At 40.8% G+C, this 17,607-nt stretch overlaps 1 protein-coding gene across 6 annotated transcripts in view; it reads left to right on the forward strand.

Moving 5' to 3' along the window:
* The window catches only part of ANXA7 (annexin A7), a 50,089-nt gene extending 33,078 nt beyond the window's left edge, over window positions 1–17,011 (forward strand). For all 6 annotated transcript variants that reach the window (XM_065553281.1, XM_065553284.1, XM_005285620.5 and 3 more), the window contains exons 8-13: window positions 4,263–4,376; window positions 4,884–5,054; window positions 7,721–7,891; window positions 8,065–8,140; window positions 12,255–12,367; window positions 14,312–17,011. In XM_065553281.1, coding sequence (XP_065409353.1) covers window positions 4,263–4,376; window positions 4,884–5,054; window positions 7,721–7,891; window positions 8,065–8,140; window positions 12,255–12,367; window positions 14,312–14,434 — 768 coding nt within the window. In that variant the 3' untranslated portion in view covers window positions 14,435–17,011. The remainder of the gene's footprint in view (window positions 1–4,262; window positions 4,377–4,883; window positions 5,055–7,720; window positions 7,892–8,064; window positions 8,141–12,254; window positions 12,368–14,311) is intronic.
* The last annotated feature ends 596 nt before the right edge of the window (window positions 17,012–17,607 follow it).

Consider the following 17,607-nt stretch of genomic DNA (forward strand, 5'->3'; position numbering starts at 1 on the left):
CGTGTTTTATCGGGTCGCGTTATATCGGGGTAAAGGCGTATAAGCAAACTCCATAAAACTGTTACACTCAAACACGTGTTAGACTATGTTCATTTCAACTTTAATATGAGTACATATGAATTACTTCACTTGGTTTACTCATATTAAAGTTGAAACAAACATAGTCTACACTCTAAGCAGCACTGAGTAAGCCTCATTAGAGAACTATGGTTAGATTTAGATAACATTTTAAAAGAAAATTTGAGCTCTGAGGACAGGAAATGAAATAAAATAATAAAACATTTAGTTTGTGACTAACCTTTGCACTGTGTCCTGATTATAAGACCAGTCTGATACAGTTGTGGTAGTGCACCTTGTCACTGAACAAGTGGTAAATATGCATTATCTATATAGTAAACTCTGTTCTCTCCATTTTGCACACTCCTGGCAGCTAATTTGTTCGTCATGACCCATCTTCTTTCAGTTCCAAGAAACAGGGTGCAAAGTTTCCATATCTGCTTTGGTGGAGTTGGCCCTTTCTGGTGATCAAAAAAGTTTAGACATTCTTGCCACTTTCTGTGATTTTTGCACCCAAAAAAGGAAGTGTGGGGCTTGAAATGAGGAATTCTTCAGGAGTCTGCTGAGAACTCACTTAGCTACCGTGCTGCATCTCATGACACTTAAGTCCATAATATTATTTTAGTGATAGTGTCTCAGGGGAAAGATGAGAACAAAAGCTTTGGGGGATGGCGGGGAAAAAGAAACCACCCTGGAAATTTTGAAAAGAGTTTAGATCCTAAAAATGGGCAAATATTGTAACTGCTAAAATATTACCTTCATGCCAATGTCTCTCAGGAAAATCTAGCCAGAAATATTATTGCTTGAAATATTTGTAATTTAAAAATAGGGCAAGAATATCCATGTTATATCTATAAAAATGTTCCTTTTAAATAACTTCTGTGCTCTGGCAGTGCCTAGAAGCCACAACCAAGACTGAAACCCTGTTGTGCCTAGGTCCTGTAGCTACACCAAGTGAGAAACTTGCCCCCCCCCCTCCCAGAATTGAGACTCTAAACAGAGTGGGGGAGAAGCTAGCAGTATGGAGAGGACTTTGAAAAGATTAGCTCTCCTGGTTCATGTTGCTATGCCACTCTGAGAGAAAGGAAGGAGATCTGTCTTCATTTTTGTTAATTGCCCTCAAGTCTGGTGGTGGGGAGTTCCCTAGGTATGGGTCTGTCACATGACTGCTAGGTATCATGCTTTGTCAGCAACAGCATCCCTGTTGATCACAATTTGAAGGCAGGTGTTGCAGCAGAGTAGTCTAGGCCTCCTCTAGTTTCTAGGCCTCTGTGCATAGAAAACTTGTCTTTTGATATATAAAGAAGGCCCAAATGTGTTTTTCCTTAAAATCAAATATGTGTTTTCTACATGTCTTATGGTTGAGATTAAGATTTTATCTACCCTGTTTTTCCTAAAAGATTCTGTGGGCAGTTGGAGAATTAGAACAATTATGACCCCACAGCTATCAATGAGTGAAACCTAATTAATTCAACGAGGAGTTCGGTGGCACCTTAAAGACTAACAGATTTATTTGGGCATAAGCTTTCGTGGGTAAAAAACCCACTTATTCAGATGCATCTGTTAGTCTTTAAGGTGCCACCGGTATCCTCATTCTTTTTGTGGATACAGACTAACATGGCTACCCCTCTGATACTAATTAATTCAGGAGGGGAAAGTAGTTGTATTCAGTATGTTTAAAACTTTGTGCTCTGTTAGAAATAGAAGAAAGTATCTTTGTTAAAGGTAAAACACCCTTCAGTTAAGGATTGAGAGCTTTTATAACCCTCCCTGGAGACACAATCAGAATCAGGGATGGTCAGACATGACATTTCTAACGATAAGGCAAGCATGGAGTCAAAACAAAAATGATGTTCAGACACATGACTTCAAAATTTCTTTATACACCAAAAATAAGTCCAAAAGAGAGCAAACCAATTCCCAATCTACCTCTACACCCCATTTGTAGGTCTCATAGTTAAAGAATAGCACCAAGACCTTGAAGCAGTTCTGATATTGGGGAGCTAGGGTAGAGTATCAGTGTGATGTGCTTGTCTGTCTCTCTCAATTAGTGGGATGGACTATGCAGTCTTCAACACAGCCTTCACCTTCAGATGCAAGGAGACAGCACTGGTTCAGCAGTGACAGGGATTCTACAGACTGACCTACCTAGCTTATTGTCTGTCTTCTCAAAATGGAAAAGCAGCACTGGTTCAGATATATACGGAAGGCAGATAGATGACCATGTACATTTCAATAACTTACCAGTCATTAAGTGAATAGCTGAGGATGGGTGCTGTAGATGGAACCTGAATGGCTACAGAAGGAAGCTTTTTTGTTTTTATTGAAATACCAAAGGAAATGTGGATTTTTCAGTGTGTATCAAGGATGTTTCACTCATTTGCCAGGAAGCTAACATGCTCTTGAACTTCCCTTTTGCTATAATAATTAACCCATTCATCCTGCCACACCAGAAAACTAGAATGACCATGGTGCTTTCCAGCTGTGAGAGGGCAGTTAGTATATTTTATTTAATGTTCTTTCACTACAATACTGTGTCCCAAAGGGTAAAAACCATGTAGTGGTTGAAATCTAACATTAGGAGACCTAAGCCCTGAGGTAAGTGGGGAACCGGGAGGAAACACAAGGAGGAGGGTGCAACAGGGGAGGCCTCCTGATTCATACTGAGAAATTAGGGCAATTGGCTAGTTATCTTAGGTGCCTGTACACGAACGCAAGAAGCCTGGGAAATAAACAGGAAGAATTGGAAGTTCTGGCACAGTCAAGGAACTATGATGTGATTGGAATAACAGACACTTGGTGGGGTAACTCACATGACTGGAGCACTGTCATGGATGGGTATAAATTGTTCCAGAGAGCTGGCTGTATTTTAAAGAAGCCTTATTGAGGGTGCAGGAACAAACCATCCCAATGTGCAGAAAGAATAGCAAATATGGCAGGCGACCAGCTTGGCTTAACAGAGAAATCTTCAGTGAGCTTAAACACAAAACCAAAGCTTACAAGATGTGGAAACTTGGACAGATGACTGGGGAGGAGTATAAAAATATTGCTTGAACATGCAGGGTTGTAATCAGGAAGGCCAAAGCGCAATTGGAGTTGCAGCTAGCAAGGGATTTGAAGGGTAACAAGAAGGGTTTCTACAGGTATGTTAGCAACAAGAAGGTGGTCAGGGAAAGTGTGGGACCCTTACTGATTGGGGGAGGCAACCTAGTGACAGATGATGTGGAAAAAGCTGAAGTACTCAATGCTTTTTTTGCCTTAGTCTTCACAGACAAGGTCAGCTCCAAGACTGCTGCACTGGGCAGCACAATATGGGGAGTAGGTGAGCAGCCCTCAGTGGTGAAAGAACAGGTTAAGGACTATTTAGAAAAGCTGGACATGCACAAGTCCATGGGACCGGATGCAATGCTGATGTGACTGCCGAACAGTTGGCCATTGTCTTTGAAAACTCGTGGCAAACAGGGGAGGTCCCGGACGATTGGAAAAAGGCAAATATAGTGCCCATCTTTAAAAAGGGAAGAAGGAGAATCCGGGGAACTACAGACCGGTCAGCCTCACCTCAGTCCCGGAAAAATCATGGAGCAGGTCCTCAAGGAATCCATTTTGAAGTACTTGGAGGAAAGGAAGGTGATCAGAACAGTCAATATGAATTCACCAAGAGCAAGTCATGCCTGACCAACCTGATTGCCTTCTATGATGAGATAATTGGCTCTGTGGATATGGGGAAAGTGGTGGACGTGATATACCTCGAGTCGCTTATTTTTAGTATATAATCAAAATATACAGTTAGAGTTTGGCCAAAAGCTGAACCTCTAATCCAAACCCCTTTTGAATTTTGTGGGAGGAGGGCTTATGTTTGAATTCTGGATCCAAAATTCAAATGGGCCTATTTTCTGGTTCTCAGAAACAGCGGATGCCACAACCTTTTCATTAGCTAAAATAATGGAAATCTTGAAAAATCAACTAATCTCGTGAGACTTCTGCCTTTTTGGTCTGAAATCTTGCATAGACTGCTCAGTAGTTTATAGCAGTCTAATAAACAGTATTTATGCCTAGAGTGATCATCTGAACCCTAACCCCAGCCTATAACCTCCAGCAAATCTGAAGATCTGGATTCTGCCTCTTCAGCCCCTTCCTAATTAGCACACTGTTCATGTACTACGTATTTGTATTCCAACCTCATACTTATTTTTGTAACTGGACAGGATTTAATTAAAGATCTGAAGTCTGAACTAAGTGGAAACATGGAAGAACTGATATTAGCCTTGTTCATGCCACCTACCTATTATGATGCCTGGAGTTTACGTCATGCAATGAAGGTAAGGGAGGATGTGGAATCCCATCACTGGAGGGTTTTAAGAACAGATTAGACAAACAATTGTCAGGGTGGTATAGGTTTACTTGGTCCTGCCTCAGCACAGGGGGATGGGACTAGATTACATCTCAAGGTCCCTTGCAGCCCTACATTTTTATGTTTAAGTATCTTTATTTCCTTTCTAAAATTTTCCTTTTCTCTAACTGGCTATGCCTCGGCTCATTGTTCATGCCCTGTTAGTAGTTTCTCAACGTTCCTAACTCAACAGTTGTCTAAAAAACAAAATAAAACAAATCCAACCCCATACCTTACATTTTGAGTAATGAGATCAGAGAGGATTTAGAATTTTCAGAAAGGAGGGACAGATGCTGCTCTTACAATTTAGATAAGAGTTTCAAAATGTAATAAATGACTGATTGTAACAGTTGGTTTTATAGTGTCACAGAAAATTGTAAAGAAGAAGGGTAAGTGTGCTTTGTTGCAGCAATACTTTCTCTTTCTCTGCCTATAGGGAGCTGGCACTCAGGAGAGAGTGTTGATTGAGATTCTTTGTACAAGGACGAACCAGGAAATTCGAGACATAGTCAGGACTTACAAAACAGAATTTGGAAGAGACATTGAACAGGATATCAGAGCAGATACCTCAGGACACTTTGAACGATTACTTGTATCTATGTGCCAGGTGAGCCATAGGGCATTTTTTTTTTGACAATGGTGAGTTTGTTGGTAAACCAAAGGTGTAAGGACCCCTTGCTGCATACATTTCATGCATTTATTACAGAACAGACTGGTGAGTGGAGTTATAGCTCCGTATCAGATGCTTACAGTAAACGAACAACGTTTTAAAAAAAAGTCACCTGTTTTTATAGCTTGAAGAAGAGTATGATTGAGAGATCATCAAAATGTGTATGCCTAATCAGAGCCAGCTTCTGTAAGACGTTATGTGGCACTGGTCTATGTCTTTATAGCAGAATGACAACATACGGTCTCGTCCTGTCTACCCAGGAATCCCTACTGAGTTGAGTGACCCAGTTACAGCACTGTAGCCACCCCCAAAAACGCATTTAGATGGGAACACATCATGGTGTAACAGTGCTATAGAACTATGCTGGAGCCCAGGGACTTTTACCATCATTCAAGAACGTGGTTCCAGGACGGTGCAGTCCCTCTTACACTGTAAGACCAAACCATGGTTTAACACATAGTGGGAATCAAGTGCTGAAACCTGAGTCCCAGAAACCTGTCTCCTAACAGAATAGATGTCTTAATATATAGAAGACTTGAGAGAATCCATGGGAGTATGCTAAACAGGACATTCAGCTCAAAACTCACTTCCCCTCTTTTAGTTCCCCGCTCGTCTTTCCTTTCTCAGATCAAACTGTTCTATGCAGATAGTGCAGCTACCCCTGAACTCAGCTGGATCATGGAGCCTGCCTGTAGTATGTCATGTATGTATGGGACTGTTATACCGTGCAGTTTTTCAGTGTTGTTAGCCTCAATATCCTATAAAAATAGATTTTAAACATGGTGAAGCACTACAAGTTATAAAATCTGGCATGCATCTGACCCCCTAATTGGCTGTAAACCAGGAGCCATGTTCTGTGGTAGCTTGTACTCTGAGCAGAGCTGCATTTTGTGGGAATTGAAAATGTGGGGAATGCATTCCCCCATTTGGTTGATGAAAGTGATGTTTCCCTTGTTTCATTTGTAGTTCCATAAAGTCTTAGATACTCTGATATCCTTCCCCACCTCTTCTGACTGTAAATGCCTTTCTTTTTGAGCCTAGCCATTTTACAGTTATTTAAACTTCCATGACATTTCTACTTTGATGTTCTCTCGAGTGTATCAACCCTTGAGAGCTGTGGCATTAATTACCACAAATATTTTCTGGGGATTTTTATTGCCTGCCTCTGTAAAGTCAAAAAGGCAAATTCCAGAGAAGCTTGCACCGATGACTTTTTATTATTTTGATGACAAGTATCAGAGGGGTAGCCGTGTTAGTCTGGATCTGTAAAAAGCAACAGAGAGTCCTGTGGCACCGGACTCTTAGTATTTTGATATATCCAACACATTACGAGAGCTAGTGGTCATCTGCACATTATATAACTTATATAGATGTTAGTTCATTTAAGGCATAAAAAAGTAGTTTGGAAAGAGCATCTTCAGAAATTACCTTTCCCTGGTACCATCACCACACTGTCTAAAATTAGATATTAATGTGTGTCCTGTTGGTGCTAAAGTAAGCATCTTCTGTAGAAAATCTACCCTCAGATCTTTTCTCAGACAGTCATTATGCTACAGAGTCAACACCATACTTCGAAGAATGGGATCAGATCGTGCCTTTTATTGCTATTGTTTCAGGCTGCATTAAAACAGTAAACCAGTGCACTTTTGGAAGGTTCTTTGCAACCAGTAGAGCTAGAAACAGAAAAATTGAGTGAAAACTTAGCCCTTGTTTTCTGCTTAAGTTAAGTATCAAGAAGCCACAGGGGCTAAAAACATGAGATAATTTCAACTTACAGAGCTGTTGACCCAGATGATTTAAGGTTTTTAAGTTGTGCTCTGCGGAGTAAGAGTTTCAGGCCATCTTTCTATGTTCAGCTTACAAGAAATCACTATAAATGGAAAGGCATGTTTTCAAACTGCTACTTAAAAGCACAGGTATTAAGTTGATGAGGCAGGAAACTGACAACAGACTATGTATGTCTGTCCATAAGAGGCAACTAGAAGGCATTTAATACCTACTTCCTTTCAGGATACAGTGAGTATATCTTGTCTTCCATTTCTAATAACTGAAGAGCCTGAAGTACTCTTGAATTCAGAATTCCAATATGTCATAGCCTTGCTCCTTTTCAAAGAATTATTGTAGAACAGTCATGAGCTCACTATCTGAGTGGACAGAGATTTGTAGCACTTTCCATGCATCACAATATGCATAATACTTGGTACTTCTATAGGACTTTTCACCTGAGGATCTCAAAGCACTTTACAAATAATTAAGGCTCTCACCTCAGCAGCAAAGGTGAATAAAGGTAAAAATTATTCTCATTTTACAAAGGAGTACAAAAAAGATTCAGGGGTCACACAGCGTGTCAGTGGCAGAGCTGGGTGATAGGTTTGGAGTTCTGACTCCTAGTCCCCTCATTTAACTGGTGCACAATCCAATCCTGCCTCCAAAAACAAGTGAGGTTTATTGGGAAACAGCTGTCATAAGAGTCCTTTACCAATTCTAGTTTACTGTTTAATTTTCCAGTTTGAAGATGACAACTGTTTGGCAAGGCTGTAAGATATGTTAAGGAGCAGAAAATGTTGTATTACTGATTGAGCAGCTAATGTCTTCACTTGCAGGGCAATCGGGATGAGAATCAATCAGTGAACTACCAAAAAGCTCAGGAAGATGCTCAGCGCCTCTACCAAGCTGGTGAAGGGAAACTTGGAACTGACGAGTCTTGCTTTAACATGATTCTGGCAACTAGAAGTTTCCCCCAGCTAAAAGCTACAGTTGAAACATATTCTAAGGTAGAAAATTTTCTATTAAAGATTATGAACTAAGTTCAGCCCTGGGGTAAAAACAGGTGAAACACCATTAACTTCAAATGAGTTTGGTCTGCATATGCCAGGACTGAATTTGGCTCCATTCCCACATGTTTAAAAAAACAAACCCTCCTAATCCCTTTAACTTTTATGTGCAGATTGCCAATCGTGATCTGTTAAGCAGCATTGGCCGGGAGTTTTCTGGAAATGTTGAAGATGGCTTGAAGACTATCGGTAAGAGACTTTTCTTTTTTTTAAAGAGGGTATTTATGACTAATTGGAGAGGTAAAGCTAGTAGGGCTGTCAATTAATCACAGTTAATACATGCAATTAATGCAAAACAAATTAACTAGATTTAAAAAGTCATGATTAATCACACAATAATAGAATACCAGTTTAAATGTATTATAAATATTTTTGGATGTTTTTCTACATTTTCAAATATATTGATTTCAATTACAATACAGAATATGAACTGTACAGTGCTCACTTTATATTACTTCTTGTTCAGCCAATTGCTAAGGCAAACAAGTTTGTTTATATTTATGGGAGATAATGCTACCTGCTTTTTATTTACAATGTCACCTGAAAGTGAGAACAGGCATTCACATAGCACTGTTGTAGCCAGCATTGCAAGGTATTTACATGCCAGATATGCTAAACATTTGTATGCCCCTTCATGCTTTGACTTCTAGGCTCTAAAGTTTTACATTGTTTTGTTTTTGAATGGAGTTATATAAAAAAAATAAAAATAATTCTTCTACATTTGTAAGTTGAACTTTCATAGTAAAGAGAATGCACTACAGTACACCTCTACCTCGATATAACGCTGTTCTCGGGAGCCAAAAATTCTTACCGTGTTATAGGTGAAACCGCGTTATATCAAACTTGCTTTGCTCCACCGGAGTGCGCAGCCCTGCCCCCCCGGAGCACTGTTTTACCACGTTATATCCGGGTAGAGGTGTACTTGTATGAGGTGAACTGAAAAATACTATTGTTTTTTTACAGTGCAGTTATTTGTAAACAAAATAAAGTGAGCAGTGTGCACTTAGTATTCTGTGTTGCAATTCATAGATTATAGGACTGGAAGGGACCTCGAGAGGTCATCGAGTCCAGTCCCCTGCCCGCATGGCAGGACCAAATACTGTCTAGACCATCCCTGATAGACATTTATCTAACCTACTCTTAAATATCTCCAGAGATGGAGATTCCACAACCTGTTGACTCATATTTAGCTTGTGGTCCACTATAACCCCTAGATCCCTTTCTGCCGTACTCCTACCTAGACAGTCTTTTCCCATTCTGTATGTGTGAAATTGATTTTTCCTTCCTAAGTGGAGCACTTTGCATTTGTCTTTGTTAAACTTCATCCTGTTTAACTCAGACCATTTCTCCAATTTGTCCAGATCATTTTGAATTATGACCCTGTCCTCCAAAGTAGTTGCAATCCCTCCCAGTTTGGTATCATCCGCAAACTTAATAAGCGTACTTTCTATGCCAATATCTAAGTCGTTGATGAAGATATTGAACAGAGCCGGTCCCAAAACAGACCCCTGCGGTACCCCACTCGTTACGCCTTTCCAGCAGGATTGGGAACCATTAATAACAACTCTCTGAGTACGGTTATCCAGCCATCAATATATTTGAAAATGTAGAAAAGCATTAAAAATATTCATAATACATTTAAATTGGTATTCTATTATTTAACAGTGAGATTAAAACTGCAATTAATCATGACTATTTTTGTATTCTCACGATTATTTTTTTAATCGTTTGACAGCCCTAAAAGCTAGATAAGAGACTATCCAACTCAGCAATCTATGAATTGTCATAAGTGTTTTGAAACTACTTGACCTATTCGCTTTCTATATTATTACACCCAGAACTTGCCAAAATAGAAGTATTCTAAGCCCTGACTAAAAGTTGAACTTTTATTTTGATTATAATTCAAGTACAGTGAGCTCAATTTGAAACAAGCTGGCTTTCTCCAAACTAAATCCAATTAAGGCATATTTAACTCTTTTCAGTTCCCCTCATTCTGAATTAACTTTGTATCTTCATCGAACAGGTTTACTGAGCATTGTGATACAAATTAACATTAAGTACAATGTTCAGATCTACTCTAAAAAAATTTTCTTAACAGAAGAGTAAAGAGTTTTCAAGAGCAGGTTTCACTTTTAAATAGGTTTCAGAGTGGTAGCTGCGTTAGTCTGTATCAGCAAAAACAACGAGGAGTCCTTGTGGCACCTTAGAGACTAACAAATTTATTTGGGCATAAGCTTTCATGGGCTAGAACCCACTTCATCAGATGCATGAAGTGAAAAATATACTTCATGCATCTGATGAAGTGGGCTCTAGCCCACAAAAGCTTATGCCCAAATAAATTTGTTAGTCTCTAAGGTGCCACAAGGACTCCTTGTTGTTTTTACTTTTAAATAGAGCATTTATGGATACATTTGTTTTCAGAAACACTAAGGAAAGACAGGAAGGTGGATCCCTCTGACCCAGATGACTCACTAGAGGTCCCTTCTGACATACTATACAAGTCTGGCTGGAATACCTATATTTTTCATTTAGAAGCTACTTGAGCTACAATAAAAATCTTAATTTAAGCATCACAAGTTCTATAGAAAATTGGAGCAAAAGTTTTTTAAAGGTTTCCTGTCATCTGATTAATTTCTTATTCTCACTGTTCAGAAAGCTAATGGACCAGGATTAGGGCCCTGCCAAATTCAGGGTCCATTTTGGTGAATTTCACAGTAATAGGATTTTAAAATTAGTCAATTTCAAGGTGGGTATGGGGGTCCTGACCCCAAAGGGGTTGTGTGTGTGTGTGGGGTCACATGGGTGTCGTGGGATTGCCACCCTTCTGTGCTGCTGCTGGCAGGGGCACTGCCTTCAGAGCTGGGCAGCTGGAGAGCAGTGGCTGCTGACCAGGCACCAACTCTAAAGCCAGCGCCACTGCCAGGAGCAGTACAGAAGTGAGGGTCACAGGGTAGAGGGGGTGGGTTTATACATCTGGGTTTTCCCAGCAGCCTCCCACCTGGCTCAGTTGTCCCAGCCAGCAGCCAGAGAGCTTTCTGCAGCCGGGGGAGGTTCCAAGAGGTGGGTCTGACCCGGCTCTGGGCGTAGCCCCTGCAGAGGAAAAAGAGGATGTCATGTCCCGTCCCTCCCCTCCCCAGCCTGGGCCGGGACTAGCAATGGGAGCCCGGCCCACGGTAGGAGTCCCTGCGTGGGATGCCCCCAGCCCTGCCCCTCCTCTTCAACAGCCAGATTTCATGGTCTGTGACATATTTTTCTTGGCTGTGAATTTGGTAGGGCCCTAATCGTGGTCGATTTGAAAGAGTTATAAATTAGCATAATTTATAATTAAGGGATTCCTGAAGTTTAGAAAACCCGTAACTACGAGAGCTTAATAATAAAAACAGTTTATGTCCTGACTCTCTACCTCTTAACAGTATATTGTAGAATCCATTCTTACTCTTAGGACACCACCCTACATAGGGGGTTGATACATTCTTCAACCATCCTTGATGTTGGTGCCACAAGATTGCTATGCAGAGCCCTTCTAAGCTCTGCCCCATTTGAAGCACTGTAAAAAGATCAATGCTTGTTGAGAGAACTTTTTTTCTTGAAATTGATTGTGACCCATTAATTAGCATTCTTATAATGTGATGTGGAAACCTATCCAATAGGAACTGAACAGAGACAAGTTTCACAGCCAGTGGATGGTGATAATTTTCAATTGGTACTTATGCTGTTGGAATTCTAGCTAAGAAGCTAGAGGTAAAAATCTTTGAATCCCAGTACCAATCACCCACTGGAAAGATTTGTTTTTTAAAATGAAGTGTCCCCTTACATGATTTTTGTTATTGAATTAAGGCTTCTCTACTTGTCAAAAGTGCTGTCTTCATGGCTGAAATGAGTTATACAATGATGTGGCCAACTAGCAATGGTGAGGCTACTAACCTGTGTTCGTAGCTGTGTAAAAAGGTATCCACGCTTAGTGAAGCTTAAACACTTCTTGTGGCTATGAAATTATTTTACCAGTGACAATAAGGCCTAAACTGAAAGATTCAGTAACAAAATAGTCACATTTCCAAACCTCAAAGAAATGTGATGAGATGCATAGAATAGTATTTAGCCAACACAAAAAAAATTGCTGAACTGTGACCAGCATGGGTCTGGCATGAGGAAGAATCACAAAGCAATAAGTGGAACTGTTTCAAAATACCATGTATACCATCTCCTAGATCAGCTATTTAATTCTGCCAAATACAACCATGTGAATAGTGACTGCTGCAGTATGCATTATTTGAAATAACCCAGTAACTACACTGTCTTGTAGTGCAATGTGCTCTAAATCGTCCGGCCTTTTTTGCTGAGAGACTTCACCATTCTATGAAAGGAGCTGGCACAGATGATTCTACACTTGTCAGAATTATAGTCACTCGCAGTGAGGTAAGAATCTTCCTCTTCCTTTCCAAAAAATGAGGCGGAAGCAGGAGTTTAAAAATTTTGGATGTACACCACACGTAGTGAAAAATCAATGTACCCTAACCAGTTTTGCTCTCCTTGTCACCTATATGGAGCTGTCAGAATTAGTCTATGCAAATATAGTTCTTACTCTGAGAATCAGCTGAACAAATTCACTTGCAAATATTCACAAAGCAGTCTATGAAAGTAGATTTCAGCCTGTTCACAAGATATTCACCCAGGCTAGGTGCCGTTAACCTCCTGGAATCCATGGGTCCGTTTGCTATAAAATTAGCAGCCAGGGAGCTGTTTTCTTCAATTAGTCTTCATTAACAGTGAAAGGGGACGAAAGAATGGTCTGAATATTTGGGAAGGAACCACTCCAGCTAGCAATTACCATATCCTTTGTCAGGGAATTGTTGCTCCATCCAGGGAAGAGAGAATATTTGAGTTCTAGGATCCTATAGAACTGCAGGGCTGAGCCTTTTCCTTCTCCTGGGGGACATTCTGTGCCAAAATATTAAAAATTCTGAACACAGTATATTAAAATTCTATACATTTTGTCAAAACAACACTACATAATCATGCCAGTTTCAATTATTTTGGTAATTTATTTCAAAATACCTGTCTGACAGTAACAATACAGACAATACAATACAAAAATTCCCCTAGGAGTAGAAAATTAAAGAAACCCCTATGACAACCCAGTTCCTGTTTCTCTAGCCCAGCCGGGAGGCCAGACACCCACAACCCCTCTCCCTAGAGCCAGCCACTGTGCCCACCCAAGCCTCCTCCCCCCCATACCACAGAGCCCAGGGGTCCAGAGGGAGAAACAGCCTGATGCTGGGATCTGGGCTTGCAGGGAGATTCCTATGTTCCGCTGCCTCCTTACTTCAGGGCATGCTGGGAACTGCAGCTGTTGGAGTTCCCTCTCCCTCACCTTGTCTTCTATTTGCAAGCTGGGCTCTGCCAGGTTCAGCGACCCCTACTGGCGGCCAGCAGCACTGCAGCCTATTTCTGTGGGGAAAAGGAAATTCTGTGCACACAATGTTCACTTCTGCAAAATTCTGCATTGCGCACTGGTGCAGAATTCCAGTACTTTTCCATTTATCATCAATTTATCACTTCTATGTAAGTTCTTCGAAGTTTGGTTGGAGGAAATGATTGAGCTTGCTCATTTTCTTTTGTTGGTGGCTGCCTCCTTCCTCCTCATGGTTTCAAATATGGACTGTAGTTAAGGAGCTTACCTCACTGTTTCTGAATTTTACGTTCTGAAGCAGAGGCTTCCCTACTTGTGAGGGTGGAGCTGGCACTCATGTGAGATGAGATGCTTTTTTGATTCCTGTTATTTTTGTCTTTTGGAGAGGATTCTCCCCATCAGGAACCCCAGGCTGGCTGTTGAGATGTGGTGGGTTAACCCTGCATGTCTCATCCATTGATATGTAATTAGAGAGGAAAAGTAGGAGTATTTCACAGTAAGACTCTGCTGCTTCTTGCTTTTTCAAAGTGACTTACCGATCTAGAAGCAGTGGGAAGGGACCCTGGTGTGCTTTTCCTGTTGAAGTGGACTTGAGAATTTGAAGAGAGGGCCTTTCAGTCTGTTTGCTCTCAGAGGCCGAAGCAGCCTTCTTCATCCATTTACAGAAGTATTGGCAATGGCAAGACTCCAAAGTGTCATCTAACCTCAGAACCTCTGGGAGGGTCAGGAGGCTGGGTGCAGCTTTGACAGATCCTGAGAGGGTGTCATGCATAGAGAGCATCTCTTTCCTTTTTGCTTGCATTGTCTGGGCTGCTATGGGGTACAGGAAATGAATGGATGTTTTGCCTGGGTTCACTGCAAGTGGACTCTTACCCTACTACTGAATTATCCCATACTGGACACAGATTGATTGTTGAGTGTTTTATGCTTATCTTTTTCTTTTGACACAGATTGATCTTGTACAGATCAAGCAGCTGTTCACGCAGATGTACCAGAAGACTTTGGCTACAATGATATCAAGTGACACAAGTGGTGACTACAGGAAGTTGCTGCTGGCAATCGTTGGTCAATAGAAAAGATTTACATTTTAACAAAGTGAAGGACATGTAACGAGCTTATTAGGGAGACAAATAACTAGCCTTGCATGTAACAAAGAATGATTTTCAATATTGCATAACCAAATATGCCTTCTTAATTATGAATGATTTAAGAGTTTTTATTTTGCACATATAGTTGCCTTAATTTAGAGCACATTTATACTTTACTATCTAAAAATAAGATGTATCTACTGTCATTTTCCTGAAGTGTCAGTGTCACTTTCGACCCACAGAAAATACAACTGAGATGCCACATTAAATTACTTCCTTCAAAAAGCCATTATAGTACAAGTCATTTCTCAGCAAAGATTCTGCAGCCCTTGCTCATCTGAGTAGTTCCACTGACTTCAATGGCACTTCTTGAAAGGTCTGTAGGGATTAAACCCTTTCATTAAAACAGTCCTGGGACACTTGTCTCAACAGAATCTTTAGTACTAAATTGCTTAGCCAATTATTCAAAAGATAGCTGATCTCAACACCACCTTGACACTTTAAGTTTCAGAGTTGGTCTGTATCAGCAAAAAGAACAGGAGGACTTGTGGCACCTTAGAGACTAACGAATTTATTTGAGCATAAGCTTTCATGGGCTAAAACCCACTTCATCAGATGCATTCAGTGGAAAATACAGTAGGAAGATATATATACACAGAGGACATGAAAAAATGCGTGATGCCATACTAACTATAATGAGAGTAAGCAGTTAAGGTGGGTTATTATCAGCAGGAGAAAAAAAAACTTTTGTAGTGATAATCAGGATGGCCCATTTCCAACAGTTGACAAGAAGGTGTGAGTAACAGTAGGGGGAAAAATTAGCATGGGGAAATAGGCTTGAATAAATACTGGGAGTGGATGAGTCATTACACAAAGTAAAACCTAATTTAATGGTGTCCAGTTTGCAAATTAATTCCAATTCTGCAGTTTCTCGTTGGAGTGTTTTTGAAGATTTTTTGTTGGAGTATTGCAACTTTGAGGTCTGTAATTGTGTGACCAGGGAGATTGAAGAGTTCTCCAACTGGTTTTTGAATGTTATAATTCTTGATGTCTGATTTGTGTCCATTTATTCTTTTGCGTAGAGACTGTCCGGTTTGGCCAATGTACATGGAAGAGGGGCATTGCTGGCACATGATGGCATATATCACATTGGTAGATGTGCAGGTGAACGAGCCTCTGATAGTGTGGCTGATGTGATTAGGTCCTATGATGGTATCCCCGAATAGACATGTGGACAGAGTTGGTAACAGGCTTTGTTGCAAGGATAGGTTCCTGGGTTAGTGTTTTTGTTGTGTGGTTGCTGGTGAATATTTGCTTCAGGTTGGGGGCTGTCTGTAAGTGAGAACTGGCCTGTCTCCCAAGATCTGTGAGAGGGAGGGATCGTCCTTCAAGATAGGTTGTAGATTCTTAATGATGCGCTGGAGAGGTTTTAGTTGGGGGCTGAAGGTGATGGCTAGTGGCGTTCTGTTACATTTTAGGGTGACAAAACACAGTGCATCATAACCCCTCCTAAAACCAAAAGAAGTCTATACAAATTAAAACAAGGCTAGGCTAGATTCATAGATTCTAGGACTGGAAGGGACCTCCAGAGGTCATCGAGTCCAGTCCCCTGCCCTCATGGGAGGACCAAATACTGTCTAGACCATTCCTGATCGACATTTATCTAACCTACTCTTAAATATCTCCAGAGATGGAGATTCCACAACCTCCCTAGGCAGTTTATTCCAGTGTTTAACCACCCTGACAGTTAGGAACTTTTTCCTAATGTCCAACCTAAACCTCCCTTGCTGCAGTTTAAGCCCATTGCTTCTTGTTCTATCCTTAGAGGCTAAAGTGAACAAGTTTTCTCCCTCCTCCTTATGACACCCTTTTAGATACCTGAAAACTGCTATCATGTCCCCTCTCAAGTCTTCTCTTTTCCAAACTAAACAAACCCAATTCTTTCAGCCTTCCTTCATAGGTCATGTTCTCAAGACCTTTAATCATTCTTGTTGCTCTTCTCTGGACCCTCTCCAATTTCTCCACATCTTTCTTGAAATGCGGTGCCCAGAATTGGACACAATACTCCAGTTGAGGCCTAACCAGCGCAGAGTAGAGCGGAAGAATGATTTCTCGTGTCTTGCTCACAGCACACCTGTTAATGCATCCCAGAATCACATTTGCTTTTTTTGCAACAGCATCACACTGTTGACTCATATTTAGCTTGTGGTCAACTATAACCCCTAGATCCCTTTCTGCCGTACTCCTTCCTAGACAGTCTCTTCCCATTCTGTATGTGTGAAACTGATTGTTCCTTCCTCGGAGAGGTGGGCTACTTCAGGTTATTTCTGTTACAGAACCAGTTTCCATGATAATGGTAAAAAAATATGACCTGATTGAGTCCAAGTATTAATGGTTTAAGTGTGTGCACAGCAAATATTGTAGGGTGGAAGTTATCAGAAATGGGCTAATATTGCTGGCCTGCCTGAATGAGTCATGATAGTGTTTGGCCTGGAATGACAAGAGCACTCTGTAACCTAATTTTATGGTGCCAAATGGAAAAATAAAGGGACTTACTGATGAGATCTTCCCAAATCTAATTTACTCAGATGAATGAATATTTATGTGGTAAATGACTGGACAGGCTATTTTAAAAAGCCTTAAACAAATGTAAAACACTGCAAGGGAATGTTTAAACTCAAAGCTGTGTACTAAAAGGCGAACTATACTTCCTTTTGCATGGCCAGACCCATGGAATGCTCAAAGTAGAATCATTAGCATAAATGGTAGGAAGAAAATCTGAAGTTCTTAGTAACATGGAAAAATGTTAAGTGATTTAACTTGACAGTTCCCCTTAAAAGTGTGCAGACACCAACTAGTGGAAAAGGGTTCGCATGTGAGACTTTTTGAGAAACCTAGAGTTGGTCTACACTACAGCCATCCTCCCACCAATATAAGTCCCCTACTATACCACCACGAGAGACGTAAGGCTTATGGCAGTGTAGTTGGGGACAAGGCAGTGTTTGTGTAGACACTGTGTTCCTTAAGTCTGCTGTCTTGTCAATTTCATGTTTCCTGCCATGCAATTGACAAGAAAGCTTCACCCCTCCGCCCCCCTGGAGCTGGGGCAAGAAGTCCAGGGGGCGAGAAGCCTGAGGGGCCTCCTGCTTGCCAGGAGC

The sequence above is a fragment of the Chrysemys picta genome, chromosome 7, assembly GCF_011386835.1.
Source record: "Chrysemys picta bellii isolate R12L10 chromosome 7, ASM1138683v2, whole genome shotgun sequence".
Lineage (NCBI taxonomy): Eukaryota > Metazoa > Chordata > Testudines > Emydidae > Chrysemys > Chrysemys picta.